Source organism: Rhipicephalus microplus, chromosome 8, assembly GCF_043290135.1.
Source record: "Rhipicephalus microplus isolate Deutch F79 chromosome 8, USDA_Rmic, whole genome shotgun sequence".
Classification (NCBI taxonomy): domain Eukaryota; kingdom Metazoa; phylum Arthropoda; class Arachnida; order Ixodida; family Ixodidae; genus Rhipicephalus; species Rhipicephalus microplus.
This window is the reverse complement of record NC_134707.1, coordinates 75822947-75849940: the sequence shown is the minus strand read 5'-3', so window position 1 is coordinate 75849940 and position 26994 is coordinate 75822947. Positions and strand designations below refer to the sequence as shown.

Here is a 26994-nt window from a genome sequence, read left to right as displayed (position 1 = left end):
ACAATCATAAGCTCAGGCTGGCCTTAATCGCCACGTCTGTGGATACGCAACCACGTAAATTACAGGACGAATCGTGTTGACAAGCGAAATATGTAGCCAATGACTGAACACAAAACGCAATGACGACGGGACGAGCGCTAACTTTCAAACTTTCTTGAAACTCAGCCCTTGTCCGGTCACTGTCTTGTTTTTGTTCAGTTCTGCGGAATGTCTTCAGCTTTGCGCAAATACCTACCAACAAGTCAAAATCTTATCTCTTCGGTAATGATAACGTTTCTATGCAGAAAAATGCCGTGGTGGCGGACGACGTGGTGCGGTATTAAGCATTGCTGCACATGGTCGTCCTCTTGTTTAAAAATTTAGACATGATGGTTAAACTTCGATGGCGTCGCTTCGAGAACAAGATGGCAAAGGGGGACTCGGAAGTCACGGAAGATCTATATTAAGGCCCGTAGAGCTAATGAACACGTCATAATAGGAGTGAAAAATCGGCAGGTGCATTTACACGCGGCTAATTGCAGCCATGTACTGCATGACTAGAGCTAAATCCAGTTATTATGGTTTTGAATAACGGTATAGGGGGAGGGGGGAGCGTAGGTTGGCTCCGCCGGTCCTCAGCTATACCCGAACGGATCTGCTCTTAAAAATGAATATTGGCGCTTATGTCCCAGGAGTGCTTACGCGTTGTTTGCAAGCCAGCATCGTTTCTTTTTCCTCTGCTAGAGGTCAAGACATCTGCAGAAGGCTGCTAATAACAGATCTACACCTAAACAAGTGATACCTCTTCACCTAAATTACTGAATCCTACAGATGATGGTGCTGCATTGGACAGAGTGTGGAACAAAGCAAGGCCTGAAATACTCAGAATTCCTTTTGCGTCCACCTCAGTCAAACCTAAACCCAAAATCCTGCGTTTTATTTTTGTTCTAAGTTGAAGTACCGAGCTACCCGCACTCTCTGAAAGTTTTCTGCAACTAACGTAGCTTTTGAATGTATCAAAGATCGGAAGCTCAGTAAACTATCAGCATCTCAACCTGTTTGACGCTGCCTCCTGATCGGCCTTTCTTTGACCCAGCATTGACGTAGCATGTTGACGCACCCTTGTGACGTCACAGTGACGTAATAATGGCATCGAAAATTTTGTTTGGCTATGACGCAGTCACAATGTCTAATGGATACGTGATGCCAACTTTTTAAATCCCCCGTGTTGACAACAACGATGAGCGACGCCGAACGCTTCTGGATTTTCACGTCTGTTCATCTATCCAAGGCTTCTGGCTTGAAAGTAGAAGTTTTCTTGGTTTCCTAGCAACAAAATTTCACACTACCGAAGCGTTCGGCTTTACAAATGCTTTATTTGGTGTTTTACAGTGTTGCTAATAGCACACAAATAACGCGCGAAATTATTGGGGATGTAAATAGGCAAGGTCAACGTGCGCATTTTTGAAGTAATTACAAATACGTGAAGTAAGGCCTGAAGCTTTCTGTGCTACTACATATTAGCGTACAGATCTTTTGGGGGTGAAGCTCCCTATAAGCCATGGGTCGTGCGTCCGCGATGTATGTAGTCGTTGTCGTAGCAGTAGGTAGCCACCTTTACGGCCAGACTGGAAAAGCGATTTTCGCGCACCCTTTTAATTGCGGAGGATGGCCGCGAACGTTTATCATAAATAAAAATATAGTGCAATGAAGAAGATCAGCGCTGTTCTGAAAGGCAGAAGGGACCACTCTCAGGCAGAAAGACGATGACGTTCGTGGTCGGTGCATTGATATGCTTGTACCTATACTCGGCTGTTGGCTCCCGACCTTCTGCGACAAACCATACGGTTCACTGAAGACGTGCTGTGCCAAAACGCCTTGTTTCAATTGGTGGAGGTCGAGCAAGTACAAGCAGGCACATCCGAACAGGTACAAGCGTCTCGATGCACCAACCACGAACATCGTCGTCTTTCTGTCTGAGAGCGCTCCCTTCTACCTTTCAGAACAGCACTGATGTTCTTCATTACATTTATATAATTGTTTTTGTTGAAATAACCTACAGAGACAAGGATCGGTGACATAATCTCCAAAATAAAGTTTGCCTTGCAGTTGATGCTTGCTAAAAAGAAACTAGTATCGGAAGGACGCACTTTGAGCACTATCTGACCAGAAAGGGTTGCGACCAAGACAGAAAGCACACCATAACTGCAGAAAGTACACGACACAGACGCAGACACCTAACTGCAGGATGTTTTGCGTACTTTCTCGTACTTCGTGTCTTGTGAGCCGAGTTCTTCATGAGGTATTGTTGCCTAGCCTCTTAGAAGACTGAATGCACGCTTGAAGAAGCGAGCAGTGGACTTAAGCTTGCGGTTTAATTTTTTTAGTTTCATGATGTCGTCGCTGCAACGAGAGCGTTCGGTTGTTATTAAATATACTCCTCCGTAGGTTAACCGTGGCAAAATCATTATTGATTTGATTGATGTGTGTGCTTCACGTTCCGAAAAGCACCATATGATTATGAGAGACGCCGTAGTGGAGGGCTCTGGAAATTTCAACCACCTGGTGTTCTTATCGTGCACCCAAACCTGACCACACGGGCCTACATTTCCGCCTTCATCGGAAATGAAGCCGCCGCAGCCGGGATTCAATTCCGCGACCTGCGGGTCAGCAGCCGAGTACCTTAGCCACTAGACTACCAGAGCGAGGCCCGCAGCAAACTAGTGCGTGGAAAACAAAGACTGCAGAGATGCGGTCCTTTCTGTGTAGCTACTCTCAGGTGATTCGGCCATTTACTAATTTCGTCACAATCGTTCCGGACCGTATTTGGCTTTCTGAAAAGAGTCTCACAACTGGTAGCAATGAGCCACTATGCCTATCGCTTCAGCAAGAACGAAAAGAAATAAGTGTGCGCTCTTACGTCGTAGTACTGGATGGGAGCGAACGACTCGTACGTTCCGGTAGCAGCGTCTCCTTTCCAGTCAGAGGTCATCCGGTACTTGTAGATTGCCAGTGAGAAAGATATGAGTAGTGTGACGTTCGTCTTAACACCGCCCGATGTCAGGTTGGCGCTGATTCCTTGCTGCAACAAGTTTCATCGGATCAAAGCGAAAATCTGCATCGTTGCATTTTCTTTTGTATCCCGTAACCTTTACACATGCTTTGAACAACATAAAACCAGGAGGTGTGGAACGTACCTCGGACCTGAAACAGCTACCGGCCTTGAATTTTTAACTCACAATACTTCAACCATACTTCACCGGTACATACAGCCACAATAAATAAAGGAAACATCTGCGTGATTACTTTTTTTATATTTCTGACCTAAAACAAGGTATTATGTTGCATTGATGTGTGAAGTGGCAATGTTAAATTTTATGTATGCACGCATACGATATATGCTGATTGTCCCGTATAACCCTCTCAAAGTGTATGTTTCAAATTTATTGCGAATACTACGGGAAAATCACTTTGTGACATGCATAGTGTACGTACAAGCTATAATAAAGTACGCGGACCCTGGACCTTCGTCAAGCTGCTGTGGCAGATATCTGCCCATGCGTCCCTCCAGATGATTGTTTTTCTGGTGAATAAAGCGGAAGTGAGCTAAAGTGAAATGAATTTGTGAAACACAAATGCTCACCAATGACGATTATACTAAGTTTCGTTTTCGCGTGAAGACTGCTAAGCTCTGTTGAGTGGGGGAAAATGACGCACAGTGGAACGTACGACTCCCTGAAGAGCGGCATTCTTTCAAGTCAAGAACGTACAAACTACGCAGAGCAGGGTGCACGCCCCTTGCTACGGGTGCACGTGTATGCATGTGAGAATTGTGCGTGCGTAATGAGCGTACACGTGTAACTAACGAAACATTGTTGGGCAAGCATGCGTATTGGCTGCACGTATCAATAAGTTGCCACACCACACTAAGTAGAAACGCTCGTGTTTCAGTATGCGTGCATGCGATTTATTTTTGAAGTTAGAAGTTCATCCTGGTGAAATTAAGAAGGAAGCGAAAATGTCAGAAGTACATTTCCAGAGTATAAAATCACCTGGGTGGCGTGTTGTCACGCTGCCTAGCAGCGTACTCCTAAAAGGTGGTTTTCAAATAATGTTAGGGATCACTTTAACAACTGGAAACATCGTTTCTTGTGAAGCAGTGCGCCCTACTAATGTTCACTCGACGCTCCTTAAAACATCTCGTTGATGGCCAGTTTGGTGGTGCGATGGCGCGTAATGTGTTAACTCAGCCCTATTGATAGAAACGCGTGTAATAGACAAGCCGAGCACGCGAAACGACTACATTTTCTCTCCGGCTGACGTAATTGGTTGGGAGGATACGCAGAACAGGGACGTGTAGTTTCGGATTATCAAAAGCATCTGGTGTGTCTTGATTGATTCAACGGGATCTCAGCAACACCGCAGCGATAGAATAGTACATTTTACCACAATAAGGCGGCCGTAAACCGAGTCAGACGACATCGCGCCTCTCACCAGTGTTCCACTAACATTGAACGCCGCCGAATAGGTAATAACACTGAAATAAGATTCCCCTGGGTAATAAACACGATTAATTTAGACAGTAACGGCAGCCTTATTCAGAACACGCTATTATCGCACATCAATGAAAACAGGGGAAACAGATATTCACGCAGACACAAGCAATTCAGAAATAAGTGTGCCACTTGTACACTTGACAAAATATGTTGCATTGAGTGGTGCCATACGCCAGCGGTGCTTCCTCGGTGTGTAACTAACTCCTTCACAGACTAACTATACTCCTGAGCCGAAAACAAGATTGCGCAGAAATATGGCCTCAAAGTCAGCCTTCCCATGCTCGTACAAGTTTCAGGACTACCTATTGTTGAAATGGCTTTAAGGCCTTGATGACCTTGTCGGTACTGCTTCTAGACGTCAGAATGTGTCTCACTGGGTGATCAGGTACGACATCATCATGAAAGCTAGCTAACACAACCCGGTCACATTGTGGTACACTGTACGAGAGCTTCTCATTCGTGTACGTGTTGTTTGATCAGTCTTAAATGACGACGGCAGTGGAGTCGCAAGCACAGCCATGTATACTGCTGGTCACGAGCATAAGGGTGACACATATATTATAGTTCTTACGAAAACCACTAGTCTTTGGCACGTATTTTAAATACGCGATAACTAAAACGCCAAATACACCACATGTTTACACCTGGGGAATCGAGCTTTTCTTTCAAACTGATTGACCAGAAAGTTCAATCAGCTTTGAACTGCGAGACTATGGGAGTGTGCAACAATGGTCGATACGGTATCTTTAGTTTCAGTCATTAGACATTTTGAGAACGTGTCTTACAAAAGAACAGCCGACTTTTAAAGCGCAAGTTTGGTCGTCATAATGTCTATAGTCGAATGCAGTTTGGAGTGCACAAACGGTATAAGAAACGTTTCGTGCAAGATTGAAAGAGACGTACTGTGGGACTCACCAATTTTGGGGGCCGTCCGGAACCTGTAAGCCTGGTTGGTGGTCGTGGCGAGGGGACACCTTCGAGCAAGAAATGGTGCGTGAGGAGAATTATGATTGATATCCGGTAACGTCTGAAATAAGAATGGTAATGAATTAGTTTGCAAGCACAGCACATGCCCTCTATATTTGTAAATAAGAACGGAGACGTCACATGTCTTCAATGTCGTCATGTATATACCAAGAACATCGCTTGTTTATTGAAAGGTATTCACATTTAAACGCTAGTGACATCAAACGGCAAGTATTGAACGCACAGTTGAAAAAGAAAGAACCTTGAACGGGGCTCGAGGTGCAGTACTAGAGAAAATGAAGACGGCAAGTGGTTTGATGTATCATTAACGGTTCATTTGGATTCACTTTCTTCGGATTCGATAAGAATTACCAATTCAGGAATGGATCAGCTTGAGCATAGAGCACGCCCTCTGCAATATCTATAAATAAAGACAAAGACAGCACAGGTATTTGATACCTCCTTCACGTATATAGCACAAGCAAGGTTTCTTTATTGAAAGGAATTAATATTTTACACGCTACTGACACCATACCTCTGCAGTAGGCATAGTCAGTCGGATGGTGATGACGGTGGTGATGCCGTAACACAAGAAACATAAAGAAACAGACACAGTTTGTGCTGTTAGTATTTCCGAGGTTTTCGTGGCACCCCACCACTGCCAACACTGTTAGGAATGCGGGTATTTCCCAGTGTCCAACCGCAATGGCAACATGACCATCGTTGGTCGAAGTCAGACTTTTTGTCCCGGAACAAAACAAGAGGCAAATATTTTGTAAAACAAAACAGGTAGAAACGTTTATAGCAGATAAATAGCAGTTTTTATTTACTTTCTTTATTTTTATGATACCTCAAAGGCCCCCAAAGGAAACAGTGATATCTTATTGTAGTGACAGAGCCAGCCAGCACGACAAAGTCGGCTAGGGCAAATCCCTCAAACACGTGGCCGGCGCGGCCTTTGTTTTAGTCTTTTCTCCGAGACCAGATCCTGGTGCTTGGCGGGGTAAGCGAAGAGTTCCCCGGAACTGTGAGCAGGGTGGCTCCATTTCGTGCCTCCGTTTTCGTCGAAAGTGCCGCTGGAAAGGGCAAGACTTCACAGGAACTGTGCCTCTGTTTCCGAGGGAAGAAGTGCTCCCGCACGAGGACCGTGCCTCTGGCACAACAGTTGCATACCGCCGCACAAAGTTCATAACGACTGCTTCAGGCACAGCTTCTTCTTTTAAGGGAGATTCAACAGTGAAGTTAGTTGCCAGATTTGGTCGTGGAAGCTAAATCCCTTACTCAGTGTTTGAAAGTCATGAACTCAATTGTTTACTTTGATTGTATGCCTTAAAATTGTGATGCCTTTTGTTGAATTGGTGTCTTGTGTTAAGAATGATATTTATTATATTGTTTGATAAGGTGCTATAGTATGTGCTTCGGCAGTGATGTTCTCTTTCGCCTTTTCGCTGATGAACTTGCAATTATAATCTATTTGTAATATGTATTTTTCTGTGATGCGAATTGTGTTTCAGCGGGAAGAGTCATTTTTTATGTTTCTGTTATGTACATCTCTGTTTAAAAATCACTTCATTGCGGTATTAATTTTAAATGATGGCCGACAGTAGTAATAAATTAAATGAAATGAATAAGTGATAATTATTATGATGATGATGACTAATCCAGGTGGGAAGCTCACAGGGTCTGTAGTGCTTTAGCCTAAGACTTCTGCAAGGCCAGGACTGTCTTTTATTTCTCCTCAGCTGATGTATAAAGAAACAGGGCGCATGAGCCATGGTTTGAGGAGCCACCGCCAAATTCCGTCTTTGTTTTCTTCCCTAGAGGTCATGAGCACGCTGTTCATTATCCAAAGAAGTGTGCCACAACGGCATCATATGACGCTAAGTAAGATGACATCGCATCAGAATCAGATGCCATGTTGACGCCACAATCTTTTGTTATGTATGATGTTCTAAAGAGGTCATGTCGGGAAGCCATCACGCGATGATGATTTTTTTTTTTTGCACGACATATTCTTAACGGTGTCTCAGTTTCTTTTTATTTACGCTAAACGGAGAACAAACGTCATCAGGGTATTTGCTTCTTTCATACCTCCATGTGGCGTTCGCGTGAGTGAGATCAGCTATTCACAGCGTGGCACATCTTCAAGACGTTAGCATTTGAGGACGCATGCTCTTGGCTGCCTTGGCACCATGTGTCTGCGTTGTAGTTATCTTCGCAAATGCCTGGATGGAGAGGAATCAGGAACTCCGAACCATCGCCTGATTGTGCAGTGCAGTTCCCTCTCCGATGCCATTCCCTCTTTGATACTAGGCTATTTCAAGGCAGCCCTGGTTGACCTCCGAGATCTCTTTATTTCAACGCACTGCCGATGAACAACTCATCCAGCCAGCAGCGTTCACATTAAATGGTCAGCGCGATGTGAGTGAAGGCAACCAAACATACAGAATCGTTCGTATCTTGTGCGAACGCAAGATTACTATTCGAGACATCAAAGAAGATGATGTTCTGTAGGTAATACAAAAAAGAGACAGCCTCGCGCTCATCGATGCATTGGTTAAAAGTAAAATAACGAAAATGTCATTCGCGTAATAGAACCAACGCTTTAGTTGTAGCGTTTGAATACTAATGAGGTCTTAAATGTACATATTATTGACCTTGTACGTTACCATGCTACTTCTGAATGAAGCTTTGTGGCTCACTTTGATATGATTGCTAATGACTCCATCGGGTTGCTTGCGCCGTCTCCGTACTCAGTGTTGAGAACACCCGCAAAAGTGTCATAAGTGTCGCTTTCTTTCTGTAAGTTTCTCTGCAGGGTTTGCAATGTCTGCAAATCAAAAGGAACACATGAAAGAAAAGCTTAGTGAAACAAAAGAATGCATCATTCATGGAAAACATTTAAAAGAAAACACAATTATTACTGCCCTCTGTCAACACACTTTCGATGAAGATAAAATACTACGGACCTGTGGCCCTGGTTTTTGATGCACGTTCTGAAACCATCAATAATGTTATTGCACACAGTGTACCTTTCGATGTATCTATCTTTTCTTCCTCTTCCCGCGTCACTAGATGCATGACAATGCGGAATTTTAATCTTCCACCTTCTAAAAACGTGTATGGTGAACGCTTACTACAGCTCATAGGAGCTAAAGTCTGAAATAACATACTACTTCAGATAAAAGATTCTAGGGCTTTCTAGAGTGCACTCAAACAATATTTGCTACATGTAGATCAATAGTAATGACCATGTACTAAGCCTTAGACATATTATGATGTTTTGTCTGTACTTGATTATTTCATTATTTATGAACAAAGTGCAACAATGTGTATCTTCTTGTATCTTTTGTTAATTTTTTGAAAAATCAACGTTTTTTGATGTTCCGATTTTTTTATATACAAATTGTATTCTGCTTGTATACTTTCTCCCGTTAGACCCCCTGCTAGCCTATGGCTATGAGTTTAATCAGCGTTGTGCGTTTCTTGAAATGTAGTCATAACAACCTCAATAAAATGAAAAAAAACCACGCTTGGTCAAAATGTCTGCGGCCATCTCTTATGGTCTCTCTTATTAACATGCGGTAATTTCGGTACGTAAAAAAAGTTTTACAATAGGCTTCCCAACTTAGCAATACGACAAACCTGCTGTCGACTAGCGGTTGCGTGAGGTTAGCCCTGTTTTACTATTTTAAAAAAGAAATGCATTGCTTGCGCGACTATATCACACAGACTACCACATACAACGAACTTATAAATGTTGCCATGTTACGGGGCTTGCACAGGCCGTCTCTTTGGTTTCCGTAGTTGCGCACATTTTGAAGTTGTCAGTAGATGTTCCCATATTTCCGATTCCTCTCTGGTGTCTGTGTCTGCAGGGCTGTCGTCTTTTAGCATGAATCACGACCAACTGTTTCCGCTTTCTGTCATTCTGATATTTCATAACATGCGAATAAATGTCTAACTTCGGGCTGTACTTATTCTCAACCCGGCAATGTGTTAGTGGAACCCTATTGTAAGTACAAAGGTAATGGAAGCTCAGAGTATCAAATGTTAGTGTGCCGGATGATTTATGTATATTTATATATCTGCACGTCGTTTATATTAGGATTGTGCGAATTTTTTATAGCTATTGTTATGGGAACACCTCAATGTACTGAAAAGCTGCCATACGCTTCTTGAAGTGCTTGCAGGTGCTGATCGAATTATATTTTTTTTACCAATGCAGTACGTGTAATGTCTTATTCCGCGAAATCACATTGCGACTATAGGTGGCACGACGTGGCTAGGGGCTGCAAAATAGTTTTTTCCGCTTGGGGTTTCTTTGTGCACCTAGATATCTAAATCTACACCAAAAGTCTGTGTCTGCAAATCGCACAATCATCCTTGGAGTGTGCAGTTCAATACTTCCTTCGTTAAGCTAACGTGGCGCTTGCCTTTACAATACCATAATCTCACCTATATGTGATTTGTCAACAAGGGGGTAAATGCACTCCAGTGAATAGATATTTGAGATCTGTCTGCTTTTAAGAAGAGCCAAACAACGGGGCAGCAAAATAGTCATAAATAGCGACGAGATGCATCACACAGTGAAGAAAAGATCCTAAAGCTGGAGGAAGTTGTTCACTCGTAGCTTGAAACAAAATGCCTACGTTGGGGTGCTTGCATACAGCGGTACCGTGTGATTCCTGGAGTCAATATCTGCAACCTGCCTGCCGACCGCGTGAGCGCTTGAGTGTTACTGACCAACACAGGACGGGGTGGTTGCTCATGACCGTTAAGGGCCTGCCGCTTACGAATTGGCGACGCTTTCGGGCCCCGAAGATTTATTTATTTATTTATTTATTTATTTATTTATTTCGACATACTGCCAATCCTATCAGGGATTTTAGCAGGAAGGGCGTGAACATAAAAATTAGAATAAGTACACAATAAAGACATACATCGCGATAAAGTACAGAATGAAACTATAGAATCGGATCATTTAACAATTTCAGATCAAAGAAGGCATAAAACATTAGTGTAAAGAAAAGTTGTCAGAAGAAAATAAATGCAGCGACTTGGTTGACACATTGGTTTACATATTGGCATATGCATCAAGAAACACAACAAGAAATTACAGCAATAAGAAACTACCCTACAATATGGCAAAGTATTTCAAGGAAGAGCAAATTTATACACACTGAAAAACAGAAATATGTTCAAGAATCAACAGAGCGATTTCTCTTCACCTGGATTCAGTATTAAAAATTGCTTAAAGAAAAAATATGATGACATGATACTTCGCTCGTACAATGTTCACACGAACACTCATATTAAAATCAACCAGGCGATTCCGTTTGCATAATACAAAGTTCATTTTCGACAAGAGTTAGAAATGACAGAAAGACGGCCTCTTTCTCTAGAAGAAATAGTCATGCGATCCCAAATGCATTCGCCTCATACGACTAGAAGGCAAAAGCCATCTTCTGCACCACAGTCAATTATACGATTTAATCCCACCCCCTAGCGAATGCTTTACTAACAAACTGTGACTTTGCAGTTCCTACAGCGAGCAGTTCCTCCAGGTCACGTGGTCTGCTGCAAATCCACCAGCTCACGTGGTCTTCTAGCACTGCCTCCGAGATTAGCCAAGATCGACCAGGACACAGACATTCACCGAGTGACCATGTCGTGTAATGACGACCTCACATAACGCCACGTTACAACATAACGTCCTGTATTGTTGCTAAATGTTACGTAAAAGGAGCATATTTTTTTTCATCACTTTGAGGTTAAGCCTCTTAGCTGGTTCGTTGTCATGCTAGACGTTTTGTCGCCAAAAGTTTGAAACCAGTAGGGCAATAGCATTTATTTTTTGCAGCTTCTAGTAGCAATGTTCATTTCTGCAGTTAAGTAATCTAAAATACAACTTTAATGAATATTTTCAAGTGTGTCGCCAATTCGCACCATGCTCCAGAAGTGAGGATCTCACAGCAAAAGCGTACTTCGGAACTGCGTAGCATGCCATGCGCCACCACTTCAGTGCGTACACACAAACAAGTATCTATACGAGACTGAATTCACGTTACTCTGGCCAGAAAGAATGAATTGAGAACAAGTCGCACGTACACATTCCGTGGTGATGGCAATCGGTTACACAGCACTTAGTTCCAGCATGGATTATCTTATTCGAGACGGTGCCGGATGTTTCATGATGAAAGGCGTTCCCCGTTTATGCGTGACTGCCGCACATAAAGGAATTCACACTTTGTGACTTCCTTGCTTATAGTTTTTTGGTAGGTCATGAATTCGTGACACTCTGAAGTGAAGGTTTATTGGATCATCTAATACTTGCGCACTGAATGCTGGTTCAGTGACCAGGCAGCATTGGGAGTGATTATGAGCTGCCTACCAACGACGCCATGTACACTTCATGCTTGCATACACAAAGTGTGTACCCCCCATGACATAGACTGTGAGCCATGTGCGCGCCTGAAATTGAATTTCACAATTGAAACGAAAAAAAATGCTTGAAACTTCAGGCGGGAGAATCATCACATTATCTTTTGAAGTGCACTTACATTCAGCAGCGACAGTTTCAAATTATTGCGGCACTGCAGAGCGCCAGTTCTGTCGTACGCATAGAGAACACCGAAGTCATGAATATTGGAGTTCCAAATATCCAAGAAGAATGTTTTTGACATACCGCTGATAAATATTGAGGCGTCATCAGCATACCTGCATTAGCAATGAAAAAGCACTCAATTTATAGGGGTTATCATGCCTCGGCACGTCCACACGCACATCATCAACGCCACCCTGTTCTAGTTACAAACGAACAAGAATTTTGTCACTAGTCGGAAAGGAAATTCTTAATGTCACTAGAAAAAAATACAGGTGATGAACGACTTTTGAAACGGTGAAAAATTGTCGAAGAGGTATTGTCACCAGAGCCAACGTTCAGAAAAGCAAACTTGTCTTTGTTAAGAAAGAGGCGAAAACAAGTCCACACGTCAAACGAAGCATGCGCTGGCATCACAAATGTGCAGCCTGATTGGCGTTTATGACGGAAAAGGCATCTTTCGACGGAATGGAGCCCCCTTTTTTATTTTTTTTTCTCTTGGTCGTGGTAAAATCACTTCCCTTCAGGCTCACTTCATAATCTGACAGTGGTGGTGGTGGGGGTTAGAAGAACGAGATGCCTAATTTCTGCAGCCCTTCAGAGAGCATGGCGCAGCGTTGCTCTCTGAAGCTCTTGCTATACTATGCTACGCATGGTCATGCTATACATTAACCTACCTGTATTCTTTCCTTCTCACACCTTGCCCCATCAACTTCTTTTTTAATTGCGAGGCATTTCTCAGCCAATTTCGACAAACTTGAGCGTATCAACTATCCCTCCCTCCCTCCCTCCCTCCCTCCCTCCCTCCCTCCCTCCCTCCCTCCCATGCATCCATCCATCCATCCGTCCATCCGTCCATCCGTCCGTCCGTCCATCCATCCATCCATCCATCCATCCATCCGTCCGTCCGTCCGTCCGTCCGTCCGTCCATCCATCCATCCATCCATCCATCCATCCATCCATCCATCTATCTATCTATCTATCTATCTATCTATCTATCTATCTATCTATCTATCTATCTATCTATCTATCTATCTATCTATCTATCTATCTATCTATCTATCTATCTATCTATCTATCTATCTATCTATCTATCTATCTATCTATCTATCTATCTATCTATCTATCTATCTATCTATCTATCTATCTATCTATCTATCTATCTATCTATCTATCTATCTATCTATCTATCTATCTATCTATCTATCTAGCCGCTTACGACTTTTAGCTCTCCTGGACATTTCGATATTTTTATCAATACCGAAATTGGTATGGCATAACGTGACTGTATGACGAGCATAAGTGATCAGCCATAACATGAAAATCATGACATGTATGTGATTTGTGTCATGACTACACGCCACAAACATAGTGCGCTCGCGGCCTTTTCGTTAGCTTCAAATATACAAAATTTAGTATTACGTGACATCAATAGACAACGAAGATAAATGACGCAACAGACATGATAATCGTGACATGCGTCTTATGTAAATTATGACTACATGCTATGCTCATTGCGCACTCGGGGATGTTTCTCTAGCAGCACATATACCAAATTTGGTATCACGTACCAATAGACGACGAAGGTAAATGACACGTCTAAACATGATACTGATGACATGGAAGTCATGTGCGAATATACGGCATAACTTACGTCCGTCTCGTAACATTGTGCTGATTTTAGAGTGATATATCAAGCTTCCTAATTCGTACTTAGCATGTTATCCTTGCCACTGTACGTGGGATCTACTAATTTTATTCTCACACCTTGCTATAATTTACTCGCCTCTACTATGCCTTACCCTCCCTGTGCTTAATTTTCTCTTCCTCGCACTGTCATCAGCCCTTACCCTCACTTCTGCTTTTCCGCCACTTTGTTATAATTCACCAAGACAATACTATGAAAGATCTTGCGTGCCGAGTGACGACATCAGGTGACAGCAGATGACAGACTACAGAGATGACATTAGACAGCCTATCACAGCCGGGACTCTAGTGTGCTGCACATAAAAATAGAAAGCGCACTGTCACCAAGTGTGGTTTTCTATTATAAAGAAAAAGAAAACGTCCTATATGGTTTTTAGCTAACGCATCGGGAACAGATCGTAAGCTGATTTGCGTGTGTGAGTATGAATCTTATAAATAGAGGCTTAATCATTTTTTTTTGCCGTGGTGTCCTTTGTGCCGCAGTGCTCGTTGTGTACTAATAGTTACAATCTCTATTTGACCGAAATTATCAAAACCAATACGAAAGCCCAAGTTGGTGGTGTAACGATTGTGTCCGTATGTGTTCCGGACGGGTTTGCAGTATGCCACGTGCAGTGGCCAGCGTCGCAGTGGCCAGCGTTGCACTTTTTTCAAAAGCACTGGGCCGCTTCACCGAGTTTTCCCAAGATGACATAGCGAGCTTAAGGAAAAGCTCCATATCTCCGCCACCTTTCGCTTGCAGGTACAGAGTGTATACTTAGAAGTTGCTAAATTAAAGTCGCGAGAGATGACTCACTCGTAACTGAACGATAAACCGTGCCGAGTCTTTCGCGCCTGCTTTGAGTGGTCCATGAAGGCGTTCAGGCTTCCTCCGTTCGTGTCGTACAGGCTGATTATCTTCTGGTCTCGGATGACCACTTCCTCATAAACGATATGCGTGCACACTCCGTCTGGTGGTAGTTGCAAGGCGGACAACGCCCTGAAGCTCACAGTGCACATGATGACGTCATTGGTGGAGGTCACACGCGGCTTGCGTGGTGGAGGCTTCGGTGGATGCGTTGTTTCTGCAGTTGGAAATTTTGAGCAGGTCCTCGGTTAAACATACTTCAGGTATGGGACAAAGCCTAAATAGTGCATTGCCACGTCAATACCAAACAACTCGGCACTTACGGCCGATGCTTGCACAGCTTTGAGCACTTAACGACCAGTTGTACGTCTGCAATGCTACAGGCTAATCACTTTTTAAAACTATATTTCCCAAGCCCCAGTAAAACTCAACCTTCTACCTTCTCCCTCTGTTTCTTCGAGCAGAGCTCTTTCAGCTGTGTATCAGCTGTTGCTATAGAAGGGAGTGAATGGTAAGTTGCGTGGTGTCCATCTTGTCTTGTCGTGGCTGCTGCTGCTTGTAAAGGATGCAGACCAGTGCATTTAGATGCGTCGCAACAATTCGACTATATGTAAAGGAACTTATGTACACATTTAGAAGACTCTTCACCGTTGGAACTGTCGGACGTTGCCTCGGCAGAGCCGATAGTGCAAAGCACTCATTGCTGCGACCAGAACGACTGCGAGGAGTTGGGAGCCATGTTTTAAGCGCTTCGTTGCCCCTCCCGATTCTCCTCACGGCCAACCAAAACAATTCAGTCCGTTTATTGGACAGACTCAAACACATGTCGCCGTCCTCTCCTCTCGCTCTCTTATTCAAGCACTCGACTTTTCGGTCCGAGAGAGAGAGACGAAAAGGACCGCCCTCCACAGGATGTTCAGCGAACTGCGCGAACGCACACGATGGTGGCGCCGTTTCGGCTGCGGCTCATACCACTACTGCGAGATGATTACTCTGTCCAGCGTGACAGCCGTACCGCGGACATTAATCCAGATGGATGAATGTCGATACACCGGATGCCCTCACGTGACCCACTGGCACTCCTCTGGTTGGGGACCACCTAGCTGGTTGGTAAAAGCGGGACCGACCGCGGTCTTCTTATCAGAATGGCCACCCTTACTCCAAGAGTATCCTCTCCCGAGAATCGGCTTTTTGGGAAGCGCACCCTTATGCGAGAAAGAAGACTCACCTCCCTGGCCTGCGACGCCAGACCTTACAGCTCCTATACGCGAAATGTCATCTTTCGTTTTCTCTGACCCGCGAGTCATTCCTTAATAAGTGTACCTCACGTGACGCTGGTACATGCAGATTTGGCTGAAAAAGTTTAAACATTTCACCTATACTCCATGCAGTTTCGTGGCATGCACAACATTTTAAGTGAAAACAAAAAGTGAAAACTGTGGTGCTCCTTGAAAGTTAACTAGCTTTTGTTCGACTAACGATACTTTAAAAGAAAAAGGTTTTTTCTTCCTGTGTCTTGAGCTTGCGCTACTGAAGAGGTTAAAATAATTTGGGATGAAATAGACTGTGAATTTTTCTCAAAAATGGGAAATCAGGGAAAGTCGGTGAATCGTCACTTATTTACCGCAGTGTTTGCGCTGATGCGGTTCAAGTAAAAATCGTCATATACAGGCGTTCAATAAAACACTTTATTGTTAATTGTAATCAATGAAGAACCTTTAAGTGTGACAGACAAATACGTGGAAGAAAAAAAAAACCGCCAGGCCTGCGCGAACTGCGTAGCACGGTTAGAGTAAAAGCCGGAAGAATGGACCTTGAGAGCCTTTCAGGCCTTCCAGCACCCTCGCAGGCCACCTGCTGTGCCTTAGCTCGTCACAATTTTTGTGTAGAACGGAGGCATTCACTTGGCCAATATTCTTTATTTTTTTCGAAGAAGCCTGGTAGTCGTAATACCATTAAAAGGACTTTTGTGCAACTTTTTTAATGTTGTGGCTCACGACGATTAGGAATTGTGCCTGGAGCTTTTGTAATGCGTCGGAGCATTCGACAACGAGCCTTTTTACGCAACTTTACGCTTTTTTACGCCTCGCTGTTTCTTTTCTGTACTCAAATGCTTTATTACTCATATTATTATGATTCCTATCCCCACATCAAGCCCGGCTGCCTAAGGCTAGTTTGCAAGAAAGTTTGAAGAACCAGCGTGGCAATGTGGTGAGATTCTATGCTGGCACGTAGGAGACGCGTTTACAGATCCCATTATGTCCTGGGTGTTTTTTTTGTTAGCGTCGTTTTTTTTCCTCAATTAGCACGATAGCGGTTATGGGCACCAGTAGCGGCGGCCGCGGACCATTACGGTGCCCACGACCCTTGTGATCTAGTGACAGGTTACACTGTAAAAAGTGCAGAGCGTGTACGTTTTTTTTCCACGTTCTCGTTCGTGGCACTTACTCGCTCTTCACATGATGCTCACTCAATCAACAAGCACACCAACGCGTTTTAGGTGATTGGTGAAAATATTCAGGAAAGAAAATCATTGTTGAGTTTTGCCTCCCGAAAGTGCCCTGCATTATTTTCTGTTACCAGTTTCTCGTTTCTCCTCAGGAGGTGCAAAGATGTGAAATGTAGTCGTCGGCTATAGTGAGCGGTCCAAAGTGGGGCGTTTCGACGTCTGGCATAAGAGTGATGAATTTGGTTTTAGAGTGTGAGCTTTCTTGGAAAGACCAATGAGACGTACGAACGTCGGAGAGCAGCGTCTAGTATTGCTGCACACTTTGCTACAGGGAGTCGGCAATAAATAATAATAATAATAATAATAATAATAATAATAATAATAATAATAATAATAATAATAATAATAATAATAATAATAATAATAATAATAATAATAATAATAATAATAATAATAATAATAATAATAATAATAATAATATCATGCGATAGGAAATCCTATATAGTGGAGGGCTCCACAAATTTCAACCATCTGGGTTGGTGTACAATGTGCACGGGCCTCAAAACATTTTTGCCTCCATCGAAAACGCAGCCGCCGCTGCCGGCATTACGATCCCGCGACCTTCAGATGCACAGGCAAAACATATATTTCCACGTTGAGACGAATGAGTGAAAGAGTTTATTCGCCGACGGCAATGCCACCCCCGGAAACTCACATGTAAGCGTCGTAGTCCGACACTGGCCGGAGGAGATTCCTAGCGACGCGCAGAGTAACAGACAGGACGCTTTAGGGCAATACTGGAGTCTGTGTCCGGGGTGCTTATTACATCGAGGGGATGTGAGCGGGGATTGGCTGATGCAGGGGCGTGACTCGAGCACACGTCGTACAGACGGAATCACACTCGTCTGGTGTGCCCAGCTCCCCCTAAGAATCAGGGGCTATTTTTTGTAGAAGTGTGCAAACAATCACACGGCAGTGATGAGGAACATAGTCGTATTTCATCCCAGGGCATAGCCCTGTAATTCAACCACAAACAGAAAGTTTAGCTTCTTGCTAACTTGAGGTACATTTGGGCAACACCAGACGACCATTCCAGACAAGTGTGATTCCACGTGCTCGTGGCCCACCAGCTTGGTCACAGTAATTCAAATAAGGCCTTCAATGGTGCACACTTGGCTCCATCCTGCGGCGTTGACGGGTAACACAAACAAAGTAGTGTACTTACACCGCCCCTGAGGATAATATCATAGCACAATTTTCATTTTTTAAATGTCCTTGTTTTTACTGTAGATTTAAATTTACGTTCTCAGCAAATGACAAAACTGTTAGCGTTTTTTTTTGTTTTTTTCGAACTTGTATCTGGACTCTGTATGGGATTATCCAGATTTCATCATTGCGCACCCTGCCAGTACAATCGTTTTAACTCATAGCTTTGCCATCGTTTGCAGTCTTATCATCAGTGCTGTTAGTACTAATATTGATGTACTGAATGTCTATTGTTTGGCATGCCACAAAAGCTTAGATGGTGCTTTTTTGCAACACGTACGCCGTCGCGGCTTTTATCTCCTTGTGAGATCGGCAGCATTGCAAAAAAAAAAAATATTGCATACGCGGAAACAACTCAGGTAGGCTACAGAGCAGGTAAGTACAGCAAGGAGCAGACAAATTCAAGAACGCAGGCGAGACATGCGGTGCTGATGTCACCCTACAAGCTGCATGCGAAGAAAAGTCACATGAAAAAAGTCGCGCAGGAAATAGTGATAATCGGTGCTACGGCCCACAAATAGCGCTCTAAAAGAAAGAGACACAGAACACTACTCCGCTCAGTCAGCGTGGGTGACCAGAGGATTGGATGGGTGCGAAATATTCTTTAGTAATTGTCTAAGGTTTGATGCCTTGAGCCTAAATGCAATCTTTAAAAAAAATTTGAAGGCAGTGTCTTCGGGAGGCATGAACTATGAGCGTTTCAGTAGTTTATTTAATGTGATTTTTTTTAGCCCCACCATGGTGGTCTAGTGGCTAAGTGGCTACTGACCCGCAGGTCGCAGGATCAAATCCCGGCTGTGGCGGCTGCATTTCCGATGGAGGCGGAAATGTTGTAGGCCCGTGTACTCAGATTTGGGTGCCTGTTAAAGAACCCCAGGTGGTCAAAATTTCCGGAGCCCTCCACTACGGCGTCTCTCATAATCAAATAGCGGTTTTGGGACGTTAAACCCCACAAATCAATCAATCAATAAAGTGAATTCGTAATACCACATCATATTTAGAGTAGTACAAAACTGGTTATTAACAGCCAATTTATTCTTACGGCAAACAACGGCAGTTGTTTGGTTGTCGCTAGAACGTTGAGAATAATTTCGAAAAGCTTGATGTTGTGAATGACGTAGCAAGATTAAAGCGAGGCCCAATGCTTCGGGCTGAAAACGTAAGACGTCTGACGATTGTGTAGTCCAACCATGCGGCGTGATTAACCTTTGCGGATAGCGTAGTACGTTTCTCGCTCTAAAGCGCTGCCACGAGACACTAGCCAATTTACAGTATAAATTTCCTTTTCAGATGTGATAAGCTCACCGTTGAAGGTGTCCGGTGTGGGTGACGTAGTGATCACTTGAGCTGTTGTCACGCGGGGAGATGGCTTTGTCGTAGGTGTTCTTGGGGTGGTGCTATCATCAACATAAATTCCTTTGTCATCACTACTAGCACCACCATCGTCGATCTCGCCGGAGGCTTCCGAGCTGTATGCTGTAACGTCAAGTATAACATTTCGCGTAACGAACCGGGAACTAGAAAACGCGGCCTTTCATGTAAGGCTGTATGTTACCCCTCTATAAAAGGAGCTACAGACGTATGTTGATCACCCGTCTGTAAACTACCACTTCTCTTTTCTACTCGGCTTTTATTTTTTTGTTTTCTCAATTATACGCCGAACGCAAGTGACTCCAACATGGCGGTCACGTAAAGTGATCGCCCCGCTGAGGTAAAGTCCGGCGAACCACCCAGTGTACGCTCACCTTGGCCGAACATTGACCCTGAGCCTGCATGGACCACCGGTATTTAGGTTGGAGGGCCTCGTTATCGAGATGTGCGGCGCTCAACATACAAATGGAGAAGGCCAAAAGGGTAGGACTGTAGGACACGTCGACTGATGAAAACCTTTACGCGTTGTTTATGTGTAAATATTGATTCTTTTTAATTGACCTATTTTGACGTGATTGTTAATGAACCCTTTGGGTAAAGCATATTGTAGGCGCAAGACTAACTTACGCGTGCGTGTGATTCATTCACTTGTTTGTTAGACGAAAGCTTTAGGCACGAAAATATGCCATTGGCGTCAGCACCATCACTGTCTACAAGAGCGACGCAAATGGTGCCCTCGAAAATGACATCCCAGGAAGTAAAAATTGCCACTATTCATGGCGTCACATGACACAACCTTCCATGGTAACGTCGCCACATAATCCCATCGCTTCGTTAGAGATGGGGCAATCATGAAATCAATTAGGATAAGGCGACGTGCAAAGTGGTCTTGAGATGCCTTCAATAATGGACGTAGTGCCGTAATGCTGTTAGCTGCAAAAAGCTTTAGGAAATATCAAAGCATGAACTGCGAAAAAAAAGATGGTTTCAACCTTCGAGTCACCTTAGACAAACCGGTAAAGACCAATGTGAGCGTTTTTGTGTTTGGTCCTTGTCTTTCTTTGGCCATCATTAGACTATACTATGTTCACTGTAGGATGAAAGCTTCTCTCGATGATCTTCAACACACTCTGGACAATATGAGCTCATTCCATTTTATGCCTTCCATTTTATTTTTTAGCCGCTCCAACTACAGCCCTTGCCGTCCTCCGTGATGCTTTCTATCTCTTAGCACTCAATTCGATGTGAAGGTGCTGGTCTTTCGCTTTCGACCACGGATTGACAAACGTCGGCGAAGGGTAACTGATCCATCTTTTCACACGCTAACAATTTGGTAGGTCGTGGGAAGTCGACTCAACTGGATAGACCTGGGATGCAAGCAGGCAATCATGGATTATGCCAAGCGACCCACTTGAACTACTGGCACCTCCTAGTAGCAGCCCCTCACACAACAGCCTTTTTGGATAAAGGGTTCTTCCCCCCTTCATTAGCCCTGCGTTCCTAAGGGGCGCAGAATACTTTGACGTTTTTCGTAGTGAGCATGTACACATCACTTTTCAACGTTTATTTGTGCTGCTTCTGTTCCCACTGATTGTTTTAATTATAGCTTCTCCTCAAGAGATATCGGACAATGAAATATTGTGTGAAAAAAAGCCGTTTCATTGTCATCTAGAAACTTAATAATTAAACACGTAGCTCATCTTTTCATTTTTAATGGAAGAAATTCATTTGTCGGCATATGGTGGGATGCAGTGAATTCTCTTTCGATATGTCTCTTGGTGCAATGAATATTGTATTTTATCTCTTAGTTCTGAAAACACAAGACAATTGTGTTGTTTCTAGATTGATTGTTACGTATTTCTTTTCCACTGCTGTGATAACCGCGTAAGGTCCGTCAATACTTGTAAATAAATAAATAAATAAATAAATAAATAAATAAATAAATAAATAAATAAATAAATAAATAAATAAAACAAATAACTAAATAGTGACTTCCTAAGTATCTGATGCCCGTCCTTCTCATGACATCAGCATCCCACATAATTTTTTCTTGTTGATACTTTCTAGGACTGCATATAACCCTACTTGTAATCTGATGATCTTTGTGATCTTCCAATATTTTAAAGGCTCGCGAATATTTTTTTAGATGCTTTGCGGGCTAATTTACCCCTTTAAATTGAACTCGTGCATGCTCAGCTTTAGAGAGAGGATTTATTGATGAGAACGCCAGAACAAGTAACAGAAGCCAAGGGAACCGGCAAAATAAGAGACGGCAAATAGAAGCTCCTGATAGTGCTGTGCCAACTCCGAAAAAAGAATGTATTGTGCCAATGAACACAATTATATATATATATATAGTAAGAGAAAAAACACAACTTAGCGGCTGTCTTAATTATATTACCAACGGTTTCGACCAGTCCACCGGTCGAAACTGTTGGTAATAAAATTAGGACAACCGCTAAGTGGTGTTTTTTTCTTCCCAAGTACGTTTGTCCCAATGAAAAAATTTCTTATATATATATACATATATATACACTGTGTATATGACAGTACCTTGCAATTGCAACGGCCTCACACGCCACTGTTCTATTGCGAAGCCCCTTTAACATTAAACATCAAGGAAGGAAAATCGACAAAAATCGCGAGAATTTCCTTGCCTCGCAGCCCTACCAGCTGAAAAGGAAACGGCGAGTCCCATCAGTCACAGACCGACTTATTTTTTATTTATTTTTTGCTGGTGTTGTCATGGCGACAGCCACGGGTGCCTTTCCGCTTCACTTCAAGATGCCGTTTGATGACGCTAACATGTAGGCGTAAATTAGCTGATGAAATACGGTGGCCAAAAAGCAAGCGGTTATTAAAACAGCGTAGTCATAAACTATTACACGCTTTGCGAAAGAAACTCACCACCATTAGCAACACGCGTTCCTAAGAAGCGCGTGGTTAGGTTAAAATTCGCGGTTGAGGCGGATGAGATCATGAGACAGGAAGTGGCTGATGGTGCACAGACACCATGTGGGTAAACGTGATATGTACAGGTTTATGTGCAAAGCCATGATATAATTACAAGGCCTGTTATAGTGAAACGCCACGTGATATTTCGCCACCTGGGGTCCTTGAATAGTGGCCTTATCCGATGTATACATGCAGACCTCTGAAATTTTAGCACTGTCTCAATTGGAGTCACCCAAAATATGTTGTTTCTGCGAAGCCTGTCTCTTGTCACCATCAGAAGCGTGTCTGATCGCGCAACATCTGTTAGTCCTTCTCTGGAATTCAACGCATTGACAAAGTAAAAATACTTGTCTTTTTATGTCGTACAGGTTTGAGAATTGATGAGGAAATTAAGCTTTGACCAGAACTTACATCGGCTCAGAAGAACGTAGATGATGGCACACAAGAGCAGTAGTATGAGGATGCAGCCGATGACGTAGAACCTCTTGCTTTCACTAAGAGCAAAGCAAACAAAATTATCAATTTCTGAAGAGAAGCAACAACAAACCGACAGAAGCAAACTTCACACGCACAACAGCAGTGTGCTAGTAGGTACAAAGCTATGAAGGGTAATATAGATTTAAATGAATCCATGAACCCTGCTGTCTTTTTTTAAATCAAAATTGTGTTCATAGTGGCACTGCACGTGTTTTACAATAGATTTTGCAAAACTTATCACAAATTGATGTCGCTTCCGCTCTCGCTTATTCACGCTCGTATTGAGGCCATAGTTTATATTGTGACCGACTCGGTGTCTAATCTCAACCTTAGGGACAGCGCCAAACAGCTTGTCATGACTTTCGGTCAACGGAGCATATAGAAAAACAAATAAACTATAACCTGTGGGCCAGCACCATAAAAGTATAATTTTTTTCGACATCTTTAAAAAGAAGCGATTGCAGAACGTTACTTCAGGAAGTATTCTATGCGTGCAGAACGACCATGAAAGAATGAGCTTCAGCTTGCCTGGAAAATTTGAGTGCGGGCAAGATGAAGCACAAGACAAGGAGGACACAATAGTAGGACACTGTCGAACAACTGAAGTTTGTTTAGTAAATGGAACAGAAAGTAACACCATGCTTGTGTAAGAAATACCAGTGACGCAAAAAAAAAAAGACTGCACCTGGGTGCCTCGCAGCCTAGCAAACAGACATATGTTTGCATTTCGCGGACTGGCCAATGTGCACCTTTCCATAGGAGAGGGTTCATAAGACTACATCTAGGAAGCTGGAAAAAGCGAGATCACGATGCTTCAATGATAGTCATAGATCTGCCGTTTATATATTATTTGTTTTCACAATTACTTTAAGGATTAACGAGAAGTTGATGTGGACGCCAAACTTTCAGCAATTCTGCAAAGCAGATGTGACAGATGCCACACAATGTCACAGCCTGTTTTTTTAACACTAAAGTGTTTTATGCCGATGTACACCACTGCTCCGCTGACTCATTTCCTTCATAGAAATGACACTGTAACAAAACTACTAAAAGATTGCATAGAAAAAAAAACTAAAGAGATACTATTGCGGGGCGTCGAAACACATACCTCGCGATCTCCAGCGCACGACGCTAACCACTCAGTCACAAAGCGAACTTTGCTAGAACACGTATCAGCAGGTTATTTACACGCTTCATACGCCGTTTGGTGTTTCTCAGAGCTTCGAAACTTCGGCGCGTTTTCATCAGTAGCGGGGTGGCGCGACGGTTTCGCGTTTGGCGCAGCCCACGAACGTCACTTCTCACATTTCTATAAGATCCACCTCTGTGAAGCGGGCTCGCTCCTGAGCGGGTGCTTATCAAAGCCTTGATTCGGGAGAACACCAAGGTCATTTCGCTCACTGCCGCGGCCGTCCTCACGAGAAGAGCCCACTACTCACACACGAAGTAAAAGTCGTGACAATTGTACACGCTCGTACTGTGTATACTTGTGCATTCGTTTCGTACGCCTTTGTATCTGTTTGGACGGCCGCTTTAAGTGTCGAGGTTTGACAAATAAGTAAGTTCACATCCTGGTTATGCTCATGCCAACGCGTGCTCACAGGTGTGCGCTGCAAGTTTAGAGCTTGTTGTCGTTCCTGCGTGACTTTGTAATCTGTTGCTGTAGCATTCATAGCTTGACCTTTGTGACGAAACAATGCACAGTAACGACCAACACTTCGTAGACAAGTTTCAAGTTTGTGTTAGAGTGGTTAGTTGAAAAAGAAATCTGCAACTTTTTTTGTAATAAGACAGGCATTATGTTGACGCACACAGACAAAAACCAATGTGACAGGTAGTAGACAATGTAACAGAAGCTTTTTTCAGACAGAAAGTCATCATGCTGACGCTCACAGACGAAAACCGATGCCACAGGTGAGAAAAAATGTTACAGTCAGATTTGTTTTATTAAGACAGTAATTACGCTGACGCGCAGAAACAAAAAGGCTTCTAACCCTGTAGAAGCGTCTTCTATAAAAATGTAGAGAAATGCTTGCAAACAGTAACTGTGTATTTCTTTGCTAGATTGGGGGTAAATACGCTTAACCATTTTTTAGAATGTCACCTGAAATCCCTACGCACACATGATGTTGACTTTCATTGCATTTGTTTTCTAGTTTCAGTACACGTCAGTTGTTAGACAGCTTTTGCAGTATGTAAATCTTGTCCTGTTCTCCGTCCTGTTCCCACTGACTTTAGAAACATCATGTGTCCAACTCTCCTACCTCACTACCTTACTGAAAGTAATTTTATTACGCTTGTTTTACCACTGTTTAGGGGGCTTCGGCGGTGCCTTCAACTTTGACACTTGCACTCTATACTAAGAGTATTAAACTGACGAATGCCTGGGGCGCTATCTAGAAAGCGGAGAGGTCCACTGATGCGGAAAAATCAACTGGTGCAGCAAGGTTGATGCATTAAATGTGACTGGAAATATTCGTACGTTACACGCACTTCAGCAGCTAAGTTCATTTCGATCGAATCTGGTGCAACTATTAAAACGTTCACATGATGCAATGAGGCTGATTCAGGGAATGAAGGTGTTTTCGGGGCTGCTTGTCGCTTCACGACGAAGTTAGCAGTCAGAGCGTGGCCCATACATGAGTAAGAGCCAAGTACTGCTTTCACCCCAGGGTCAAGAAGGTGCGTAATCTTGCCATAATTCAGAGTTGCTGGTGGAGCGATGCAGCGCCCTAGACAACTTATCCCACTACTTTAGCAGACGCAGACAACTGGTGCATTTCATCTCTGCTTTTGCCGCTCCTTTTACAACAATCAAAAGTTTTTGCTCACATTGAGCTAAAGACGCGTGAAGCAGTGCTTTTATCTATTTTATGCGGAACATGACGGCGACGAAATAAAGATGTTCTGAGCGTCCATGTAGCTGATATATTTCAATGATGCATTCAATAAGATATCATTCATTGATATGATTCAATGAGTGACCTAATGAATGTCACGAATGGCAAGTACAGGTAAGCTAGGCATTGCGAGAACGCCAGAGGAGCAGCATGCTTTCAATGATTGGCAACGAAGCAGAGAAAAGAGTTCGCCCGTGAGCTCTCTTGGTCACTGACCTCCACACAGTATAATGGTTGGACATTTTGTTCAGCTTTCTTTACATTTGAGAATCCAGTCGACAAGTTTTTACTCGAAGATAGACTTAAAGGGGTGGTGCCATTATGTTTGTTGCTTGCGCGTTCTTTGTTACAAGCACTTCTTACAGCTTCAGGAAGTACAATACATGCATCAAGATTTTTTTATTTTAGCCAAATAATTGAATATTATCTTTTTTACGCGGACAGTTTCTGGTTTTTGTTTCTGGGCACCGAATTTGGCTCTGACGTAGCAGTGTAGATGATTTGGTGATGTGAACACGCAAGGATGGGACGCACATTGTGCTGAAATCGTCTGCTCTCACACATAAGTGCCGCACAAGCACCTGCAAGGCAAACCTGTAGCAGCCGCTACGATTTGCTGGTACGTACGTGAAGAAGGTTTCCGTAGGTGACTCACCTCACTAAAATAGCGTGTGCAAGGGAGGAGGGGGTAAAGAGGCGGCCACTTTCGTAGTTGCCAACGAGGGAGGGGGGGTGCAAACACAGCTCCACACATCGACATAATAGGAGGGGGCACTGCGATTCAGAGGGAAGGGGCAAAGTAAGCTCTTTACTTTGACATAATCGATGCTAAGAACGTTTGTCTGCCCTGAAAAGAAACCTGCGCACGTCTACGCTCACTTTGATTGCCCTTCCAACACAGCTATGACAGTTCTGGA

The 26994-nt window shown here is 43.4% G+C and overlaps 1 protein-coding gene across 1 annotated transcript in view; it reads right to left on the bottom strand.

Annotated features, from left to right (window-relative positions):
* Positions 1-26319, bottom strand: part of LOC142768284 (uncharacterized) — a 31889-nt gene extending 5570 nt beyond the window's left edge. The window contains exons 1-8 of the mRNA XM_075870241.1: positions 26294-26319; positions 23112-23194; positions 19680-19850; positions 14609-14876; positions 12065-12221; positions 8204-8331; positions 5451-5562; positions 2900-3061 (exon numbers count right to left, since the gene is read on the bottom strand). Of these exons, the coding sequence (XP_075726356.1) occupies positions 2900-3061; positions 5451-5562; positions 8204-8331; positions 12065-12221; positions 14609-14876; positions 19680-19850; positions 23112-23194; positions 26294-26319 (1107 nt within the window). The remainder of the gene's footprint in view (positions 1-2899; positions 3062-5450; positions 5563-8203; positions 8332-12064; positions 12222-14608; positions 14877-19679; positions 19851-23111; positions 23195-26293) is intronic.
* Between the last annotated feature and the right edge of the window lie 675 nt (positions 26320-26994).